Here is a 21,853-nt window from a genome sequence, read left to right as displayed (position 1 = left end):
TAATGCTGCTGCTGATCTGACAGGAGGTCAAGTTCAGGCAGTAATGTGAGCAATGGGGAGCAGCTGTAAATACAGATAAAGCTTTGCTTGCTCGCCGGATGCTCACCTCCTGCTGTGCAGCCTGGTTCCTAACAGGCTGAGATATAACAGACTGGGGATTGGGGACCCCTGGCGTACATGGCTTGTCTTTTCTAGAGATATTAACTTAAATTTTATCTTAAATCTTGATTATTGAGAGCCCTTTTTCTAATTAATTTTTTTTTGAGATGGGGTCTCACTTTGTCACCTAAGCTGGAGTGCAGTGGCCCATTCACAGCTCACTCCAGCCTCAACCTCCTGGGCTCAAACAATACTCCTGCCTCAGCTTCAAGTAGTTGGAGACCCCTTTTTCATATGGATGTCTAAAGTCCAAATCATGTGCTAGGAAAGATTTGAAGGCCTTCCCTCTCAGCTTCACTAATTCTGATAGGCCTTTTATGCTCTCTTTGTGGCAGACCTCCAAAATCTAGAGCAGGAAAGAGGATCCCTGGTTTTGCCTTTAAATATCCAGAGAGTTTAGATTCTGCCAAATTGATCATTTGCCTTTTCACAGATACTTTCTCAGAAAGAAAAATTCTAATTTTTCCTAGAATTTTCTGTATTATTCCAGCAATCTCTCCTCCAGATCCAGAAACACTTTAATTCTCATAGGATAACAGGGTATGGTGCAGCCTCACCTGAACCCACAGGTGTCATACCTGAGGCATCCAGGTTACTCACCGGGAACTTGTACCACTGTGATTGCTGTCTGGATTGCAATTGTTTTACTGGCCTATTTCTCTAATGCCATTCTTCTTGATGAAGCCTGATAGAACTGCTGTGAACATATTCTCATATACATATGTCAGGTTCATGACTACACCAAAGGTCATGTTGCAGTCCAAAGGGAGTGGGTGGATGAGCAGAAAGAACACTCAGGGGCCGTAGGCTGGTGAAAGATTATTTTATTCAGCAGCAACTCTCATCAGCAGCTTTCTCACACTGTCTGCCCCATCTGGGCTGCTCAGTCTGGCTCCCACACACAGCTGCATGGCTGGCTCTCTCTTGCTTTCAGGGTCAGCAGCTTAACTCTTTCTTTCTCTCTGGGCATGAGCGAGCCGAGCTGTGTCCTGGCTCCCCTCTGTCCATCTTTGCAGATGGACAGCTTTGACTCTCTCTCTTTCTCTTGGTGCAGCGTGACCACACAGTGTCAAACAGGGCAGTTATATCTTTTACAGACAACAGTGGCTTAGAGCCAAGTGATGGCCTTCCCATGTTATGGCTCCATGGCTGTGATAACAAGTCCAGTTACACACCTGCACTCTAAACTTGCTGAGTCACACAGGATGTAAACATCCTACCTCAGCCTATCCTTCACCAAAGCACAGCCACGTTCCTTACAACGTGACAGAGGGCTGAGACATTCAGATCTCTACCTTTCCAGTGTCTGGAAGTAGTTTATCACAGTGGCTTTCCTCCTCTTCGTGCATTAATCTGTCTGAAACAAAATCAAGGTTGTCATCCTCAGGTTTCTCCCAGAGGCAGTCTTGGAAAAATGCAATTCTGCAGTATTGAATCCCAGAGGGGTTTGACTTGGAATCAGACGTATCTGGCATGATGACCTACTCTGTCACTAATCAGCATGTGACACTGGCCATTCACCTAACTACTTAGGAGCTTTAGTTTTCTCACCCCTGAAATGAAGTGGATGATATTGCCTCTACTTACTTTGTAGAGTTGTTGTAAGGATCAAAAGAGAAAATGTGTGCAATGAACTCTGTTCATGATAAAAGGCCATTCAAACAAGGCCCTGGACAAACGTCAAGCTCTAGGTAAAGTTAAGGCTGGCTATTGGACATTGACTAATCTCTCGCTTCCTGGACTTGGGGCAGGACGCCTGTGGACAGGTTAGTGAAGTAAGCCCTGCCAATGGAGAAACTGGCCTGAGAAGGTGTTCACTCCCCAGTACTACACAGTCAGGGTGCTCAAACTGTTCCTTAACTCTGGAGGACTTGACCTACCTTGGGTGCTAGTACTGCCATGTGTCTGACATTGCATGGAAGCTTTGGATAAACATTTTATTTTTACCATAATACAGGACTTTATAATTTCCACTAAGGAAACTAGGGCTTAGAGTATTTATATCACCAATATATACTTGATCACAAAACTAATATTGAATAGTCTCAATTCTAAGAAACCATCACCTGGGGGATTATGTCATTTTAATTACAGCTTTTCAGAAAGAAATGAAACACTACACAATTAATATGTACATCAGTTGTAGGACACATGCCAGTTTCAGAATGTTAAAATTTGTATGGGGGAGGCTGGGCGCAGTGGCTCATGCCTATAATCCCAGCACTTTGGGAGGCCAAGGCAGGCAATCACTTGACCTCAGCAGTTCAAGACCAGCCTGGGCAATATGGCAAAACCCCGTCTCCACTGAAAATACAAAAAAAATTAGCCCGGCTTGGTACAGCGCATGCCTGTAGTCCCAGCTACTCAGGAGGCTGAGGTGGGAGGATCACTTGAGCCCAAGAGGCAAAGGTCGCAGTGAGCCAAGATTCCGCCACTGCATTCCAGGCTGGGCAGCAGAGTGAGACCCCATCTTAAAAAAAAAAATCATATGGGAGAAAAAGTGATTCTTCTGATGGAAGAAATGTAGTAAGAGATAATAATGAGCTTGAAAAATCCTCAGCTGGGTTTGACAGCAAAACCATGCATCATCTGCACAGCTCCGCACACTTCCTCACTGATATTTTGTCTGTTTCTTCTGAAGTTTTGGCAACTGCTGATTTGACAACCCCTTTATCACTTCTGTTAGAATGAATATTGCTCTTTTCATAGCTAAGTCTAGCAGATCTTGATTTATTTCTGAAGTGAATCATAAAGATTTTTACTTTTTTTTGTAATAATCTGTCTTCCCACATAGGCAACGTTGCCTTTTTATTTTAGCGGTAACTTTACCATCTAAGTTATTTGCTGGAAAGTAACAGGAAGTGACAGCCTTTCCTTATGGCCTTGGATTTCATGTATTTGCTAACTAGCCCTTCTGTCTTATTCTAGTTCTTGTCTCCATGTTTATTGAATTTTACAGATTGTCTATGGCAGTACTGCATTTTATGGACCTGAATTTTTACAAATGAATGAAATGGGGGAATAGCCTTTGTTTTGCTAAATACAGACAAACCATATTTTCATACACAGCATGTTCCCAGAAACATTTACTAAAGTCCAGTGTGCAAAAGTCAAAACCTAGAATTGTATGTTATAGGAGAACTTCTATCCTATGAAGGCAAAAATTGAGTAGCAGAAAGATGAATCATACACTGAGTATCCCTACATTTATTTTACAGTTGATATAATTTTTTGTATGTCTAAACCGTCACACTCTTTTGACACCCCTGAGCATTTCAGATTAAGAGATTCCAAGAAGAAGTGCTTAGAGGAGTGGCAATTAAATGGAAGCCTTTAGGAACATATAAGAAATGACCGCAAGACCACCAATGTCCAGACCACAAGGCTCTCCATGATGGCCTCCGCCCATCTTTCTCTGTCTACCCCTACCCCCTGCTCTAGCATTCTGACCAACTTACTGTTCCCAGACAAGCCGTGTGGGTTCACAGCCTCTGTGCATGCCATTACCTCCACTTCAAATGTCCCCCACACTATTTTGCCAGCCACATGAGCATTTACTCATTAAGATTCAGCTCAAGCTTTGACTCCTTTATTTAAGCTTTTCTTGACTTCTTCAGGTGAAGTTGACTGTCTCCTCCTTTGTGTCCTCACTAGATTGTAGAAAACTATGGCATATAATCTTTATTTCTTCTATTCATTTATGTGAACTCTCCTGCCTCAGCTAGATTGCAAACCACTTAGGGTAGAGATACACAGCTTGGAATATAGTAAGTGCTCAATGAAGGGAAAGTGGGGTGGGGAGAGGGACAGGCAGACCCATGAATTTTGATGCTGTTCCACTTAGAATTTTTGGAATAAATTTTTTTTTAACTTTTATTTTAAGTTCAGGGTACAAGTGCAGGTTTGCTACATAGGTAAACTTGTGTCATAGGGGTTTCTGGTACAGATTATTTCATCACCCAGGTATTAAGCCTAGTGCCCATTAGTTATTTTTCCTGATACTCTCCCTCCTCCCACACTCCACCCTCCATTAGGCCCCAGTGTGTGGTGTTCCCCTCCATGTTTCCATGTGTTCTCATCATTTAGCTCCCACTTATAAGTGAGAACATGTGGTATTTGGTTTTCTGTTCCTGTGTTAGTTTGCTAAGGATAATGGCCTCTAGCTCTATCCATGTTCCTGCAAAGGACATGAGCTCATTCTTTTTTATGGCTTCATAGTATTCCATAGTGTATATTACCACATTTTCTTTATCCAATTTATCATTGATGGGCATTTAGGTTGATTCCATGTCTTTGCTATTGTGAATAGTGCCACAATGAACGTATGCGTACATGTGTCTTTATAACAGAATAATTTCTATTCCTTTGGGTATATACCCAGTAATGGGATTGCTGGGTCAAATAGTATTTCTGTCTTTAGGTCTTGAGGAATCACCACACTGTCTTTCACAATGGCTGAACTAATATACTCTCCCGCCAACAGTGTATAAGCATTCCTTTTTCTCCACAACCTAATCAGCATCTGTTATTTTTTTACTTTTTAATAATAGCCACTCTGACAGATGTGAAATGGTATCTCATTGTGGTTTTGATTTGCATTTCTCTAATGATCAGTGATATTGAACTTTTTTTCATATGATTGTTGACCGCATGTATGTCTTTTTTTGAAAAGTGTCTGTTCATGTCCTTTGCCCACTTTTTTATGTGGTTGTTTGTTTTTTGGGTTTTTTTTTTTTTGGTATAAATTTAAGTTCCTTAGAGATGTTGGATATTAGAGCTTTGTCAGATGCATAGTTTGCAAAAGTTTTCTCCCATTCTGTAGGTTGTCTGTTTACTCTGTTGATAATTTCTTTTGCTGTACAGAAGCTCTTTAGTTTAATAGATCCCATTTGCCAATTTTCGCTTCTATTGTAATTGCTTAAGAACAAAGCTGGAAGCATCAGCCTAAGAGACTTCAAAGTATACTACAGGGCTACAATAACCAAAACAGCATGGTACTGGTAAAAAACAGTAATATGGACCAATGGATCAGAATAGAGAACCCAGAAATAAGACCACACACCTACAACTATCTGATCTTCGAATTATTTTAAGGGTTTTATGAATGCGTTTAGCATAAGGCTAGAAAGGAATTCTTTCTGTATTTCAGAAAGAATTATTTTAAGGGTCTTATGAATGTGTTTAGGAAAAGGCTGGAAAGTAAATCCTTCCATATCCCAATTTAGTATTTGATGTATAACTTTGAGAGGAAGAAAGTATTCTGAAATCAAAACAGAGCACAAACTCAGTGATCTCATACATTTATGATACTCTAGAATGCTGGGATAGTTTAATCATCTAGTTTATCCTCTTTTGAATACCAATGGAGAAATGGAGGCTTAGAGAAGTGCAGTGATTAATCTGCAGTCACATAACCACTTGACGCCAGGGTCATAGATGGAGTTGGTCTGTTAGTCTCCCAATCCTATGTTTGTTAGTTGTGCTAAACTTCTCTGAATATTCTGTAGGAGTCCAGCCTGGGAAGTGTATTAGGATTTCATAAATCAAAAATAGCAAAAGAAAGAAAAGGTTTTGATTTCATTTTACCTCTGCCAGTGGCCCCAGTAAGCTAAGGATATTTTTCATTCTAACTCAATTTGCTTTGCAAATCACAGGAGTTAAACAAACTGATGTAGGGATGTGGTAACTGGATACTATCAGACCTATTTGGTTTCAACAGGGCATTCACCAGTCTTTCTGTTCTCATTAGCCTGCCTCTTGTTGTCAGTCTAGTTCGAAGGCTTTACATTAGGAAAACAGGAATACAAACGGCCTTCCTCTCAGGCAATAAGAAAATGAATATAACATAACAATTGTCATTCAGCACACAAAAGCAAAAGAGCATTAGGACTGGAGTGACTTAATATGCTGTCACTTCCCTCTTGCTAACAGAATCAGAGGCTCTTTTGAAAATGGAATAGAATAATCATAGATTTAGTGAGTGTCTTCCCTTATTACTGACTTCAGCATATTAATAAATTTTATTTCCCACTGAATGTGAATACGCTCTTGACAAAAGAGTAATGCTAATTTGAAAAATAAATTTAGGAATAACAGATTATAGCAACAAATGGAAAATAAAAAAGTAAAATCTCATTTTATGCTTATGTCTTTTAAATCCCCTTTTCCTAATGAACAGTACTCTTGTTTTAACTATGGGCTATTTCCTGGAAATTTATTTTGTCAGACAAATAGTTGCTTTGAGTGGAAGCTATTAGCATGCTTTCTCATTTGTTCTATGGCAAATTTTAAGTTTGCTGTTACTGTTTTTCTTTGTGTGCTTATTGTGTGTCAGGAAAATAAAGTTTTTAATTTGCACTTTTGGGAAGCTGTTGGCAAGTATTGCTTATTTCTGATAACCTAAACACACTTGATTTATGGAAGTACCAGAGCATCAATCTGCCCCCTCATCACATGGGCCCATATGTTTCCAAAATACAGACCAATGTTTGAAGTCAGGTGACTTGGTGAAATCTGCCAATAGAGGAAGAAAGGGGAGCAGTATTTTGGGGTCTATGTCTACTGAAAAATCTTGAGGAATTTTCTTTCCTCAACCACAGCCCTAGAATCATGGCTATTCCACCATAGCCAGAAAGACAGCATGGTCTTTTACCCTTCAGAGAGAAGAGCCAGATGAAAATATACCTTACAGCAAGGGATACCCTTTCTTGGTGACTTGTTTCCTTGGCCAAGACTGCCAATGAGATCATTGATGGAAGGATTCAGAGGGTAAAGAAGCACATTCTTTATCCCGTGATTACCAGAGATCTCTTTAGCCCACTGGGAGCCCTCCCAGCTGGCATTTTCTCCTAACTCAATGTTGATTCAACAGCTTCATAATGGCCATCTACACTGTGTCTGTCCCTGTGCTAGGGATCCATGGTGCAATGCGGAACAGGGCAGGGCAGGGCAGGCTCTGCTTTCATGGCAGTGATGGATAGTATAAAGGATGGACAAAATCAATAAAAGTTGCTCTGCAGTTTAGCTTTGTGGGATGAAAACAGAAGAGGAGCTGAGACAAATTACAAGAGAAATCCTCCTTTAGATCAGGTATTCCATGAGGACCTCTCAGAAGAGGTGCCATTGAAAATGAGGCATAAAAAAAAAGCAGTGGTGGGTAATGCAGAGGAAGGAACCTTCAGGACATGGGAACCCCAAGGACATTGTATTAACTCAAGGAGAACCTGGGGAAGAACCTGGGCTGACGAGCACAGATGTTAGCCTCCATCCCACCTACCTTGGGTCCCCACCTCAGTGTGGGCAGTAACAAGACCGGTCGGGCCAGGTCTGGCCATGAGACACCAGGCTGCAGAGGGAAGATAAGCAGAAGGCCTATGGCAAGCACTAGAGTTCTAAACAGACCAGAGAACAAGTCCTAGAAGCACAAGTTATGATCAGATAAAATCTTTGTTGGTCAGGGAGTGGGGAGCTGCCAAAATCCAAGAGGTCAGAGAGTCAACAAAAGCAGCACTCTGGAACAGGCTGTGTAAACTTGGTTGTAGGTGACCCAGACCCATCAGTGTTTATCACGGTCCAAGGGAAATCAGCAGCCTGCTGGCGAACCTGGGCTGCTGCACAAGGGGTGGGGTCAGAGAGGAAGGGAGTGAGTAGGGCCTGTGTAGTGGCTATCAGGGGCAAGTGCTGAGAAGACTCTCAGTGATGGCTGCAGGTGATGGCGCTGCAGGAGGAATGGTGAGGGTGGGGGCAAGGACAGGGTTTGCTCACACCCATGAGTCAAACCACTGAGTAGTTATTCAGTTTATTTCCCTACTCAAGGCCCTTCATGAGAGAGACATAGTAACCTATTCTGCTTCCAGCATCATAGAGAAAACCAGTATTCTGAAGGAAAAACGGAGAAGGCTTAGCAGCGTTGCCCACTCCTGGGAAGGGTTAGGCAGGCCACTCTGCCTCCAGTGAATACTGACTTCCAAAGGGAACGGCCACCCACTAGGGCAGATGCTGTGCCAGCAGGCACTCCAGCCCCAGGGTCTATAATCTCCCCACAGCTGGGAGGTAGCAGTTATGATCCCAGTTTAGAGATGGGACACCTGAGGCTCAGCGTACTTCAGTGACAGGCCCAAGGGCTCAAGACTAGTGAGTGGCAGAACTGGAATTCTCACCCACCTCTGTTGGCCCTCAAAACCCTCACACTCCTATGCATGTGTTTCCCGACATCGGGAGCTGCTGGGGTGCCTCCTGCTCTGTGGTGTGGGAGGGAAAGCAGGGTTCACCCGAACTAGACCTAACTCCTCTTTATGACTGGATGCCTGGCACCTCCATGGCTGAGGGGAAGGAAGGGAGGCCTGATGCCAATGACTCAGAGATCGCCTTTGATTTTTCTGTCCGTACAGTGCTCCAGAAACTGCAGTGGGGGCTTCAAGATACGCGAGATTCAGTGCGTGGACAGCCGGGACCACCGGAACCTGAGGCCATTTCACTGCCAGTTTCTGGCCGGCATTCCTCCCCCATTGAGCATGAGCTGTAACCCGGAGCCCTGTGAGGCATGGCAGGTGGAGCCTTGGAGCCAGGTAGGGCCCCCAGAAAGGGAGAGATGTCCTCACACAACCTGGCAAGCCATGAATCTCGGTGTTACTGCAGAAGTGTAGAAATCAGGGAAGACCACACCTGTGTCCTGCCAATGACTGGCCTCTGTTCAGTGACCCCACCCTGTATGTGAGAAGCTGAATGGGTCTAACACTTTCAGGAGGTGAAAAAATTCCATGGAAAAGACAATGTGTTATAATTTTAATCACAGCAGTTCAGTGTTGTGTTGCAACCTGGTCTCCCAATGGATATACTGGGGAATTGGTGTCCCTGCAGGGGAAATGAATACAATGGGATGATTTGAACAAGGACGAATCTGATGAGAGCCATTTACAGACAGAGCCTAACATGCCTCTCTGAGGCTTCTGCAGTCAGGCTGGGAGAAACAGCCCTATCTTTTCCACACAGTATAATATTAGAGTTTCATCTCTTACATCTCTCAGATCATTGTACAAATAGCGAGTGTGTGAGTGTGTGTGTGTGTGTGCTCTCTTTATGGGGGCCCTGGCTCTGCTGGGTCTTAGTTTTACTTTGGCACATGAAAACAAGGTTATTTGGTGAAGTTCTTTGGTGAAGTGTGATGATCTCATTTTTCAACAGGCAAATGTTTAAATATCTCAACAGCTAAAACATACTCCCAACTATATCCCAAATGATAGAAAGAAGGCCAAAAAATAAAAATAAAAAAGGAACCCCGCATATTTTGAGTGTGTCCAGGAGCTAGGCACTTTGCCTATGATACTTGGTTTAATTGTCTCCATGACCTGGATGGTAGGCATTTTTAATCCTATTTTATAGGGGACGAAATTGAGACTTAGGTTGAGAAACCTACCTGAGACACACAATGAGAAAATAAATGGAGTTTTAATTCAAACATAAGGTATTCACAACCAGAAAGATTTGATTGCTCATCTTTGATTGCCCGTCTTTGATCCTGCTATGCTATGGAACTTAGCCCAATGGGCATTGAGCAAAAAGTGAACTAAGGGGAAAGAATGAATCAATAACTACTTTGAGGGGCACCTACCATGTGCCAGTGAAGGGAAGGCAGAGAATCCCAACCCGAGGCTACAGAGTTAGTGTCAAAGCCTGTGGAGGACTGAGCCCCGAGTTACTTACCACCCACCAGCCAAGCATCCACACTGATTCCTGAGGCTCTGGGCCACTAGCTAGAGTTTTCTAGGGCAGCAGCCACCACTGTCCCCTCTTCATCCTCCTTCCCCTGCCTAGTTCTTGAGTACATGAAGTGCCTGTTACTCCCAGGCTCTTAACCCAGACCTCCAAACTCTCCATATGTGCTGAGCCTGGCCTGGACCTGTTCAGGCAGCAGATTCTAAAATCCAGGAATTCACAGAAGAGCTTAAATTGCCCTGTCATAGAAATGACATTTGCAGGCGGTCAAAGATGAGCAATCAAATCTTTCTGGTTATGAAAAAGATCTATTCTTTATGTTTCCTCAGTAGCTTCTCGGATCCCCATCAGGAACCTGTTCCCTGAAGCTGTTCTGTCTCTCTCCTTTCTAAATTGCCCTGTTTTGAGCAAACCACAAAGTTGGTAGAGTTCCCTCTTAAGCAGTAGTAGAGATAGAAAATGTAAAAGTCAGTTGAGTACCCGGAGCTGCTGTTAAGGGATTGGGCATCTTTAGGTACTTTCCTTGCCCGTGGTGCTGACTGCCATCCTGGGAATGTTACGAACCCATCTGGCAAGCATATCGGCCCGCCCCAACTACCCTCCATGGCAGATGCATTTTAGCTGGGGGACCATCTCTACACCAGTGGCAGTCAAGCTTTATCATGCTTCAGGACAACCTGGAGGGCTTGTCAACACACAGATGGTTAGGTCCCACCCCCAGAATGGCCAATTCAGGGGATCAGAGGTAGAGCCTGAAATTTTGCATTTCTAGCAAACACTCAGAAGATGCTGAAGTTGCTGGTCTGAGAAGCATTTGAGAACCACTTTTTTGACCCCCTTTTCCTGGAAGTTACTTGGCCAGGTGGTGCTAAATCTATGTGCACATAGGTGGGTATGCACAAGAACCCCAGATGTGGAATTCCTCTCCCTCTCTCCTCAGATGGGGTTAAAAACAGGTTGAATAAGTGGGAAAAAAGTTGATGTTGATTCTCAAAGCTGGAATATTGTGAAGGCACTACATTAGTTCTTTTATTGAGCAGAAAAGGTTAATTGCATATAATTTCCCTGTTTTCTATGATACTACCACACACATACTACCTGATGTGATAGACATGATGTTTGCAAGACAGCCATAATTATCTTGTTGTTATTGTTGTAACCATGCTGAAACTAAGATTTTTCAAAGTGCTTTTCCAAATATTCAAAGAACTTTTCAAATATTCTTGGTGAATTATTTTATTTCCTCCTAAAAAACTCATGCAAATGAGATAATGTATCTTATAGATTCTAGTAAGCAAAAACCTGACATGTTTCAGAATTGTACCCTTTTAGAAATCTGACTTGTCATCTTGAATTTATTTTGTTGTATTACAGCCAATGCATCTGAGTCCTGAGCAAATCCATCCATTTTATTACTCCTACTATGGACAAATTTAATTCTAAAACTTTATGCAGCAGAAAAGGAAGACTAAATCTCATTTTAATAGGAGGCAAACAAAATTGTATTGCAAAATGTGCCCCCTTTTGGGCTGTCAGAGATAATCATTATAAAAAATCTAAATCATTATAAAAAATCTAAATCTTCTGACTTTTCTCCTTCTTATATCTTCAGGATTTGCTTCATCAATATTTCTACCTCTCTTTAATTCTTGTTTCCCCTTTTTTTTTTAAAATAGTGAGTGGTCATTGTAAGGAACTTGCAGGAATGCTATAAATTCCAATACAGATACCAATATTCCTAGTAACAATGTACACAACAAAAATGACGGTATGAAGTTCTTCACTTATCATTAAACATGTCTCCACCTGACTTTTACCTAATCTTGTCACTGCTGTGTATCAGTGCTCCAGGTCCTGTGGAGGCGGAGTTCAGGAGAGAGGAGTGTTCTGTCCAGGAGGCCTCTGTGACTGGACAAAAAGACCCACATCCACCATGTCTTGCAATGAGCACCTGTGCTGTCACTGGGCCACTGGGAACTGGGACCTGGTAAGACTTGGTTATACATACTTTTTTTTACTTTAGCTTTTTTTTTTTTTTTTTAATACTTTAAGTTCTAGGGTACCTGTACACAATATGCAGGTTTGTTACATAGGTATACATGTGCCATGTTGGTTTGCTGCACCCATCAACTCATCATTTACATTAGGTATTTCTCCTAATGTTGTACCTCCCCCAGCCCCCCACCCCCCGACAGGCCCCAGTGTGTGATGTTACCTGCCCCGTGTCCAAGTGTTCTCATTGTTCAGTTCCCACCTGTGAGTGAGAACATGCAGTGTTTGGTTTTTTGTCCTTGTGATAGTTTGCTGAGAATGATGGTTTCCAGCTTCATCCATGTCCCTACAAAGGACATGAACTCATCCTTTTTTATGGTTGCATAGTATTCCATGGTATATATGTGCCACATTTTCTTAATCCAGTCTATCATTGCTGGACATTTGGGTTGGTTCCAAGTCTTTGCTATTGTGAATAGTGCTGCAATAAACATACATGTGCATGTGTCTTTATAGTAGCATGATTTATAATTCTTTGGGAATATACCCAGTAATGGCATTGCTGGGTCAAATGGTATTTCTAGTTCTAGATCCTTGAGGAATCACCACACTGTCTTCCACAGTGGTTGAACTAATTTACACCCCCACCAGCAGCGTAAAAGCATTCCTATTTCTCCAAATCCTCTCCAGCATCTGTTGTTTCTTGACTTTTTAATGATCGCCATTCTAACTGGCATGAGATGGTATCTCATTGTGGTTTTGATTTGCATTTCTCTGATGACCAGTGATGATGAGCATTTTTTCATGTGTCTGTTGGCTGCATAAATGTCTTCTTTTGAGAAGTGTCTGTTCATGTCCTTTGCCCACTTTTTGATGGGGTTGCTTGTTTGTTTTCTTGTAAATTTCTTTAAGTTCTTTGCAGATTCTGGATATTAGCCCTTTGTCAGCTAAGTAGATTGCAAAAATTTTCTCCCATTCTGTAGGTTGCCTTTTCACTCTGATGGTAGTTTTGTTTGCCATGCAGAAGCTCCTTAGTTTAACTAGATCCCACTTGTCAATTTTGGCTTTTGTTGCCATTGCTTTTGGTGTTTTAGTCATGAAGTCTTTGCCCATGCCTATGTCCTGAATGGTATTGCCTAGGTTTTCTTCTAGGGTTTTTATGGTTTTAGGTCTAACATTTAAGTCTTTAATCCATCTTGAATTAATTTTTGTATAAGGTGTAAGGAAGGGGTCCAGTTTCAGCTTTCTACATATGGCTAGCCAGTTTTCCCACCACCATTTATTAAATAGGGAATCCTTTCCCCATTTCTTGTTTTTGTCAGGTTTGTCAAAGATAAGATGGCTGTAGATGTGTGCTGTTATTTCTGAGGCCTCTGTTCTGTTCTTTTGGTTTATATATCTGTTTTGGTACCAGTACCATGCTGTTTTGGTTACTGTAGCCTTGTAGTATAATTTGAAGTCAGGTAGCCTGATGCCTCCAGCTTTGTTCTTTTTGCTTAGGATTGACTTGGCACTGTGGGCTCTTTTTTGGTTCCATATGAACTTTAAAGTAGTTTTTTCCAATTCTGTGAAGAAAGTCATTCGTAGCTTGATGGGGATGGCATTGAATCTATAAATTATCTTGGGCAATATGGCCATTTTCATGATATTGATTCTTCCTATCCATGAGCATGGAATGTTCTTCCATTTGTTTGTGTCCTCTTTTATTTCATTGAGCAGTGGTTTGTAGTTCTCCTTGAAGAGGTCCATCACATCCCTTGTAAGTTGGATTCCTAGGTATTTTATTCTCTTTGTAGCAATTGTGAATGGGAGTTCACTCATGATTTGGCCTCTGTTTGTCTGTTATTGGTGTACAGGAATGCTTGTGATTTTTGCACATTGATTTTGTATCCTGAGACTTTGCTGAAGTTGCTTATCAGCTTAAGGAGATTTTGGGCTGAGATGATGGGTTTTTCTAAATATACAATCATGTCATCTGCAAACAGGGACAATTTGACTTCCTCTTTTCCTAATTGAATACACTTTATTTCTTCCTCTTGCCTGATTGCCCAGGCCAGAATTTACAACACTATGTTGAATAGGAGTGGTGAGAGAGGGCATCCCTGTCTTGTGCCAGTTTTCAAAGGGAATGCTTCCAGTTTTTGCCTATTCAGTATGATATTGGCTGTGGGTTTGTCATAAATAGCTCTTATTATTTTGAGATACGTTCCATCAGTACCTAGTTTATTGAGAGCTTTTAGCATGAAGGGTGTTGAATTTTGTTGAAAGCCTTTTCTGCATCTATTGAGATAATCATGTGATTTTTGTTGTTAGTTCTGTTTATGTGATAGATTACATTTATTGATTTGTATATGTTGAACCAGCCTTGCATCCCAAGGGTGAAGCCGACTTGATCATGGTGGATAAGCTTTTTGATGTGCTCCTTGATTTGGTTTTCCAGTATTTTATTGAGGATTTTTGCACTGATGTTCATCAGGGATATTGATCTAAAATTCTCTTTTTTTGTTGTGTCTCTGCCAGGCTTTGGTATCAGGATGATGCTGGCCTCATAAAATGAGTTAGGGAGGATTCCCTCTTTTTCTATTGGTTGGAATAGTTTCAGAATAAATGGTACCAGCTCCTCTTTGTATCTCTCATAGAATTCGGCTGTGAATCCTTCTGGTCCTGGACTTTTTTTGGTTGGTAGGCTGTTAATTATTGCCTCAATTTCAGAGTCTGTTATTGGGCTATTCAGAGATTCATCTTCTTCCTGGTTTAGCCTTGGTAGGGTGTATGTGTCCAAGAATTTATCCATTTTATCTGGGTTTTCTAGTTTATTTGCAATGAGGTGTTTATAGTATTCTCTGATGGTAGTTTGTATTTCTGTGGGATTGGTGGTGACATCCTCTGTATCATTTTTTATTGTGTCTATTTGATTCTTCTCTCTTTTCTTCTTTATTAGTCTTGCTATCAGTCTATCAATTTTGTTGATCTTTTCAAAAAACCAGCTCCTGGATTCATTCATTTTTTGAAGGGTTTGTTGTGTCTCTATCTCCTTCAGTTCTGCTCTGATCTTAGTTATGTCTTGCCTTCTGCTAGCTTTTGAATTTGTTTCCTCTTGCTTCTCTAGTTCTTTTAATTGTGATGTTAGGGTGTTGATTTTAGATCTTTCCTGCTTTCTCTTGTGGGTATTTAGTGCTATAAATTTCCCTCTACACACTGCTTTAAGTGTGTCCCAGAGATTCTGGTACATTGTGTCTTTCTTCTCACTGGTTTCAAAGAACATGTTTATTTCTGCCTTCATTTCGTTATGTACCCAGTAGTCATTCAGGAGCAAGTTTTTCAGTTTCCATGTAGTTGTGTGGTTTTGAGTGGGTTCTTAATCCTGAATTCTAATTTGATTGCACTGTGGTCTGAGAGACAGTTTGTTGTGATTTCTGTTCTTTTACATTTGCTGAGGAGTGCTTTACTTCCAATTATGTGGTCAATTTTAGAATAAGTGCGATGTGGTGCTGAGAAGAATGTATCTTCTGTTGATTTGGGGTGGATAGTTCTGTAGGTGTCTAATAGCTCTGCTTGGTGCAGAGCTGAATTCAAGTCCTGGATATCCTTGTTAACCTTCTATCTCCTTGATCTGTCTAATATTGACAGTGGGGTGTTAAAGTCTCCCATTATTATTGTGTGGGAGTCTAAGTCTCTTTGTAGGTCTCTAAGGACTTGCTTTATGAATCTGGGTACTCCTGTATTAGGTGCATATATATTTAGTATCATTAGCTCTTCTTGTTAAATTGGTCCCTTTACCATTACGTAATGGCTTTCTTTGTCTCTTTTGATCTTTGTTGGTTTAAAATCTGTTTTATCAGAGACTAGGATTGCAACCTCTGCTTTTTTTTTGCTTTCTATTTGCTTGGTAGATCTTCCTCCATCCCTTTATTTTGAGCCTATGTGTTTCTCTGCATGTGGGATGGGTCTCCTGAATATAGCACAACGATAGGTCTTGACTCTTTATCCAATTTGCCAGTCTGTGTCTTTTAATTGGGGCATTTAGCCCATTTACATTTAAGGTTAGTATTGTTATGTGTGAATCTGATCCTGTCATTTTGATGCTAGCTGGTTATTTTGCCCATTAATTGATGCAGTTTCTTCCTAGTATTGATGGTTTTTACAATTTGGCATGTTTTTGCAGTGGCTGGTACTGGTTGTTCCTTTCCATGTTTAGTGCTTCCTTCAGGAGCTCTTGTAAGGCAGGCCTGGTGGTGACAAAATCTCTCAACATTTGCTTGTCTGTAAAGGATTTTATTTCTCCTTCACTTAGAAAGCTTAGTTTGGCTGTATATGAAATTCTGGGTTGAAAATTCTTTTCTTTAAGAATGTTGAATATTGGCCCCCACTCTCTTCTCTCTTGTAGGGTTTCTGCAGAGAGATCCACTGTTAGTCTGATGGGCTTCCCTTTGTGGGTAACCCGACCTGTCTCTCTGGCTCCCCTTAACATTTTTTCCTTCATTTCAGCCTTGGTGAATCTGACAATTATGTGTCTTAGGGTTGCTCTTCTTGAGGAGTATCTTTGTGGTGTTCTCTGTATTTCCTGAATTTGAATGTTGGCCTGCCTTGCTAGGTTGGGGAAGTTCTCCTGGATAATATCTTGAAGAGTGTTTTCCAACTTGGTTCCATTCTTCTCCTCACTTTCAGGTACACTAATCAAATGTAGATTTGGTCTTTTCACATAGTCCCATATTTCTTGGAGGCTTTGTTTGTTTCTTTTTACTCTTTATCTGTAAACTTGTCTTCTCACTTTATTTCATTAATTTGATCTTCAGTCACTGATACTTTTTCTTCCACTTGATTGAATCTGCTATTGAAGCTTGTGCATGCGTCACGAAGTTCTGATGCCATGGTTTTCAGCTCCATCCTTTCATTTAAGGTCTTCTCTACACTGTTTATTCTAGTTAGCCATTCATCTAACCTTTTGTCCAAGATTTTTAGCTTCCTTGAGATGGGTTAGAACATGCTCCTTTAGCTCAGAGAAGTTGTTATTACTGACCTTCTGAAGCCTACTTCTGTCAACTCGTCAATGTGATTCTCCATCCCGCTTTGTTCCATTGCTGGTGAGGAGCTACGATCCTTTGAAGGAGAAGAGGCACTCTGGTTTTTAGAATTTTCACCTTTTCTGCTCTGGTTTCTCCCCATCTTTGTGGTTTTACCTACTTTTGGTCTTTGATGTTGGTGACCTACAGATGGGGTTTTGGTGTAGATGTCCTTTTTGTTGATGTTGATGCTATTCCTTACTGTTTGTTAGTTTTCCTTCTAACAGGCAGATCTCTCAGCTGCAGGGCTGTTGGAGTTTGCTGGAGGTCCACTCCAGACCCTGTTTGTATCACCAGCGGAGGCTGCAGAGCAGCAAATATTGAAGAACAGCAAATATTGCTGCCTGATCCTTCCCCTGGAAGCTTCGTCCCAGAGGGTCAGCTGCCTATATGAGGTGTCTGTCAGCCCCTACTGGGAGGTGTCTTCCAGTTAGGCTACACAGGGGTCAGGAACCCACTTGAGGAGGCAGTCTGTCCATTCTCAGAGCTCAAACACTGTGCTGGGAGAACCACTGCCCTCTTCAGAGCTGTCAGACAGGGACATTTAAGTCTGCCGAAGTTGTCTGCTGCCTTTTGTTCAGCTATGCCCTGCCCACAGAGGTGGAGTCTACAGAGGCAGTAGGCCTTGCTGAGCTGCGGTGGGCTCTGCCCAGTTCGAGCTTCCTGGCCACTTTGTTTACCTACTCAAGCCTCAGCAATGGTGGACACCCCTCCCCCAGCTGGGTTGTCACCTCACCATTTGATCTCAGTGAACAAGGCTCCCTGGGTGTGGGACCTGCTGAACCAGGCATGGGAGAGAATCTCCTTGTCTGCCAGCTGCTAAGACCTTGGGAAAAGTGCAGTATTTGAGTGGGAGTATCCCATTTTTCCAGGTACAGTCTGTCACGGCTTCCCTTGGCTAGGAAAGGGCAATCCTCCAACCCCTTGCACTTCCTGGGTGAGGTGACACCCCACCCTGCTTCAGCTCCCCCTCCATGGTGCAGGGACAGCTGCACCCACTGTCCAACCAGTCCCAGTGAGATGAACCAGGTACTTCAGTTGGAAATGCAGAAATTACTCATCTTGTGTCAATCTCACTGGGAGCTGCAGACCAGAGCTATTCCTATTCAGCTATTCCTATTCAATCTGAAATTGAGGTTCAGATTGGAACCTCAATCTACTTTAGCTTTTTAAAAAAATGGTTTCTTGCCACTATACTTAAGCAAAAAAATAAAAATAAAATAACATGCATTTTCTTTTGATTACAAAAATAATCTATACTCATTGTAAATATTCAGTGCATTCATTGATTTACAGTATGTTTCTGGATACTTCAGTTTTCATATTCTTCTGCCACTGAATACCTCTAAGTCTGCCAAAAGTTGACCCATGGCTGCTGTGGGTCTTGAGTTCAGAAGAGAAAATATCAAATACTTTTGAAAGAGAAAAGATCAAATATCAAAGTTATTCCAGAGGCACACAGCCTAAGAAGCATCTGTTTTACACCCAGCACCTTGGATTCTCTGGCTTTTCCTAGAGCAGAGAGGAGTTGGCATCTGTCCTAAAGCTTTAGGCATAGTCAGACTTAATGAGTTTCAGGCCTCTTGTCAGCCCACAGATCAGTTTGCCAGATGGCCAGCCTGTTTGATGGAGCAAAATAATTAAACTGTAAATGAAGGAAAGAGGTATTATTCTCCCTAAGTTTGTTTATTGCATAAATAACACTCTATCAGCAATATTGAAAATAAAGAAAATTGTGGCCAGGTGTGGTGGCTCACACCTGTACTCCTAGCACTTTGGGAGGCCAAAGCAGGTGGATCACCTGAGGTCAGGAGTTCGAGACCAGCCTGGCCAACAGGGTGAAATCCCATCTCTACTAAAAATAAAAAAATTAGTCAGGCATGGTGATACATGCTGGTAATCCCAGCTACTCGGGAGGCTGAGGCAGGAGGATCACTTGAACCCAAGAGGTGGAGGTTTCAGTGAGCCGAGATTGTACCACTGCACTCCAGCCTGGGTGACAGAGCAAGACTCCATCTCAGAAAAAGAAAATAAAGAAAATTCTCCCATGGACAGATTCTGCCATCATTCTGACTTGTCTTATCCTGGGTTTTCTATCAAATAGAGTCTTGAGAAAAAATTTAACACTCTATGAGGAAATTCAATGCCAGGGAAGCAGGGGTGATAGAAAAGAGAAAGGAGGCAGAGAAGGAGAGTCAAAAATGAAGTGGTGTGTTACTAGACTGATTATCTTACCTAACTGACCATCGCTTGGTATCAGGAGCAACTGACTGCTGGCTCTCACAGGAAGGCTTCTAAAAACTGTGTGAACTACTACGTGTTGTGGCAGTTTATCCAGGAAGGGAGGGAAGAGTAGGAAAGAAGAAGAGTTATCCACTGGCTCCTATCTCCCTTTGGTGGAGTCTCCCTTTAGAGGGCTAATATCTCCATACTTCTGAATTGTCCAGATATGGGCACTGAGCAAGTCCCATCGTGTCTCATGTCTCATTGGCAACAAGAAAACCCAATCAGAAGCAGGGAGGCATGAGACATGGTGATATGGTTTGGCTCTGTGTCCCCACCCAAATCTCATCTCGGATTGTAATTCTCACGTGTCAAGGGAGAGACCCAGTGGCAGGTGAGTGGATCATGGGGGGCAGTTTCCCCCATGCTGTTCTTGTGATAGTCAGTGTTTTCTCACAAGATCTGATGGTTTTATAAGGGGCTCTTCCCACTTCACTCACCACTCTCCCTCACCTGCTGCCGTGTAAGACGTGCCTCTTCCCTTCCACCATGATTGTAAGTTTCCTGAGGCCTCCCCAGCCCTGTGGAACTCTGAGTCAATTAAACCTCTTTTCTTAATAAATTACCCAGTCTCAGGTATGTCTTTATAGCAGTGTGAAACCAGGATAATACACATGGCACGAGGTGAAGGCCACTGGGTTGTGCTTTCAGAAAGTTGGTTGCCACCTCAGCTGGGACAGATCCTAGGGCCACGAGCTGGGAGACAGGAGAGCCAAGATGGTCTGATACACTAACACCACAAATACTAACATTTTTATAAAGTAACTTGTTCCTGTGCATGTATGTTTTGATGGTTGTAATTATAACACACATGGGAATGCAGTATTTTGCCCAACATAATGCCCCCAGCTATTTGTAGGCTATACTATTTGTAATTCTCATTGTTCATAGCTGCATAGTTGCACCAGCACAGCCATTAATTCACTCTAATGCTGTGTCAGATTGTCAGTCTATTGGCAGTCAGACATGTGAGGCACAATAGGCTTGATTCTAACACCAAATTCACTTAGCTGTGTAGAAGGATACAAGCAGGAATTATATTAGGCACAACAGCCTCATCTCTGCAGGAGGTTGCTACCGAAGAATACAATTTCAGCAACTATCCAAGAGTACAACTTCATTTGCTTCCTTGTCTGTCAAGTGTGGTATGTATGGGTAGCAAGAAATCAGAGCCAAGATGCACACAGGTCACCTTGACACAAGCCTCAGCCTCAGTTTCTTGCCAATATTTTAAACTATTTTGGTCGCACATGCCCAAGGCCACATGCCAACTCACAGGCCTCCAGTAGGGAACAGTCCTACAGTCAGGAATTTCCTAGTGGACAAGACAGTCATCATCTTTTGCATTTACCTTAACTCTGTAGTTTCCAAGGAAACCATACTTCAAGGTCATTTTTTCTCTCCAAGTACTCTGAACCAGGACTAATGTTAACCCTTTCTTTACAGTAATATTCCATCAAGTTGATTGATCATATTTACTTAACACTTGTCCCTTTGCTAGAATGTTTATCTGTTGGCACCCAATAAATAGTTACCAAACTAATATTCACTCCTCTGAGCAAGATTTATGTGCCCAGTCTAGCCATGAGCTTCACAAAATTCATTATTAACATCATGGCAGATTGGATCAAGGCAGCAGTGGCCTTCTCCAGCCACATGGGCCTGAGCAGAGGCCATGCTTACTCCTGGCAGGCCTTGCCCCAGCTGCCTGGATATATTTCAGGACTAGGCTCTTTATAAATATCTCAGAGCTCTGTATAACAAAACAAGTACCTCTAATCAAAGCAAACATGACCTCGAAAAGAGAAAATGTGATACAATGTGAAGTCATAAAAATGCTGTAAGTTTGGGCCCATTCAGGGAAACAATCTCATAGAAGATTCAAAATTGTAAAAGAACATTTTTAAGTCTCCCTTTAACTCCCTGAAGGAGTTCCAGGTGAATCTATCGGGGGTGGACTTGGGTTGAAGTTCCTTAGAAGAGCTGTGTGTCAGGAATTAACCAATTGTGCATAGCAAAGAATGGAGGGATAATGAGAGAGTGCATAACACCTACCAGGCCAGCCTTTGGGATCACTCATAACCTCCATGATCTATTATTAAGTGAAACTACACAAGCTATGGATTGAACATATACATTTGCCTTTGTTCTCAAAACTCCACTAAATAGGCAGAAGGGATAAAACACTAAAAATGGCACAAACCCACAAGGACAAAGATGGAGGCAGGAGACAAGAGCAGAGAGATGGGTTCATACAATTTTGGAATCTGTAAAATTACACTGATCTATCTTTAGCTCCCTCTTGCCAAAAATAAAAAATAAAACTGGAATCTGGAAACAAATGGCTAAACTTCCAGTTGACTTAGCGTGTGTGCCAGAGGAAAAAGTCGCTGGGTGTGGTGGCACACGCCTGTAGTCCCAGCTACTTGGGAGTCTGAGGTAGGAGAATCACTTGAACCCAGGAGAGGGAGGTTGCAGTGAGCTGAGATTGTGCTGCTGCCTTCCAGCCTGGGTGATACAGCCAGACCTTGTCTCAAAAAAAAAAAAGGTTTAAATGGTATATTTTATGTTTTATATATTTTACCTCAAAAAATAATTTAAGAAAAGAGCACATGTGGTAAGTTCAGGCACATTTTCTTACA

The 21,853-nt window shown here is 42.0% G+C and overlaps 1 protein-coding gene across 1 annotated transcript in view; it reads left to right on the top strand.

Annotated features, from left to right (window-relative positions):
• Positions 1-21,853, top strand: part of ADAMTS12 (ADAM metallopeptidase with thrombospondin type 1 motif 12) — a 373,134-nt gene that overhangs the window by 338,781 nt on the left and 12,500 nt on the right. Inside the window, exons 21-22 of the mRNA XM_024247634.2 lie at positions 8,550-8,726; positions 11,717-11,860. Coding sequence (XP_024103402.2) covers positions 8,550-8,726; positions 11,717-11,860 — 321 coding nt within the window. The remainder of the gene's footprint in view (positions 1-8,549; positions 8,727-11,716; positions 11,861-21,853) is intronic.

This window comes from Pongo abelii, chromosome 4 (assembly GCF_028885655.2).
Source record: "Pongo abelii isolate AG06213 chromosome 4, NHGRI_mPonAbe1-v2.0_pri, whole genome shotgun sequence".
Classification (NCBI taxonomy): domain Eukaryota; kingdom Metazoa; phylum Chordata; class Mammalia; order Primates; family Hominidae; genus Pongo; species Pongo abelii.
The sequence above is the reverse complement of the archived record's forward strand: the minus strand, read 5'-3'. Positions and strand labels throughout refer to the sequence as shown.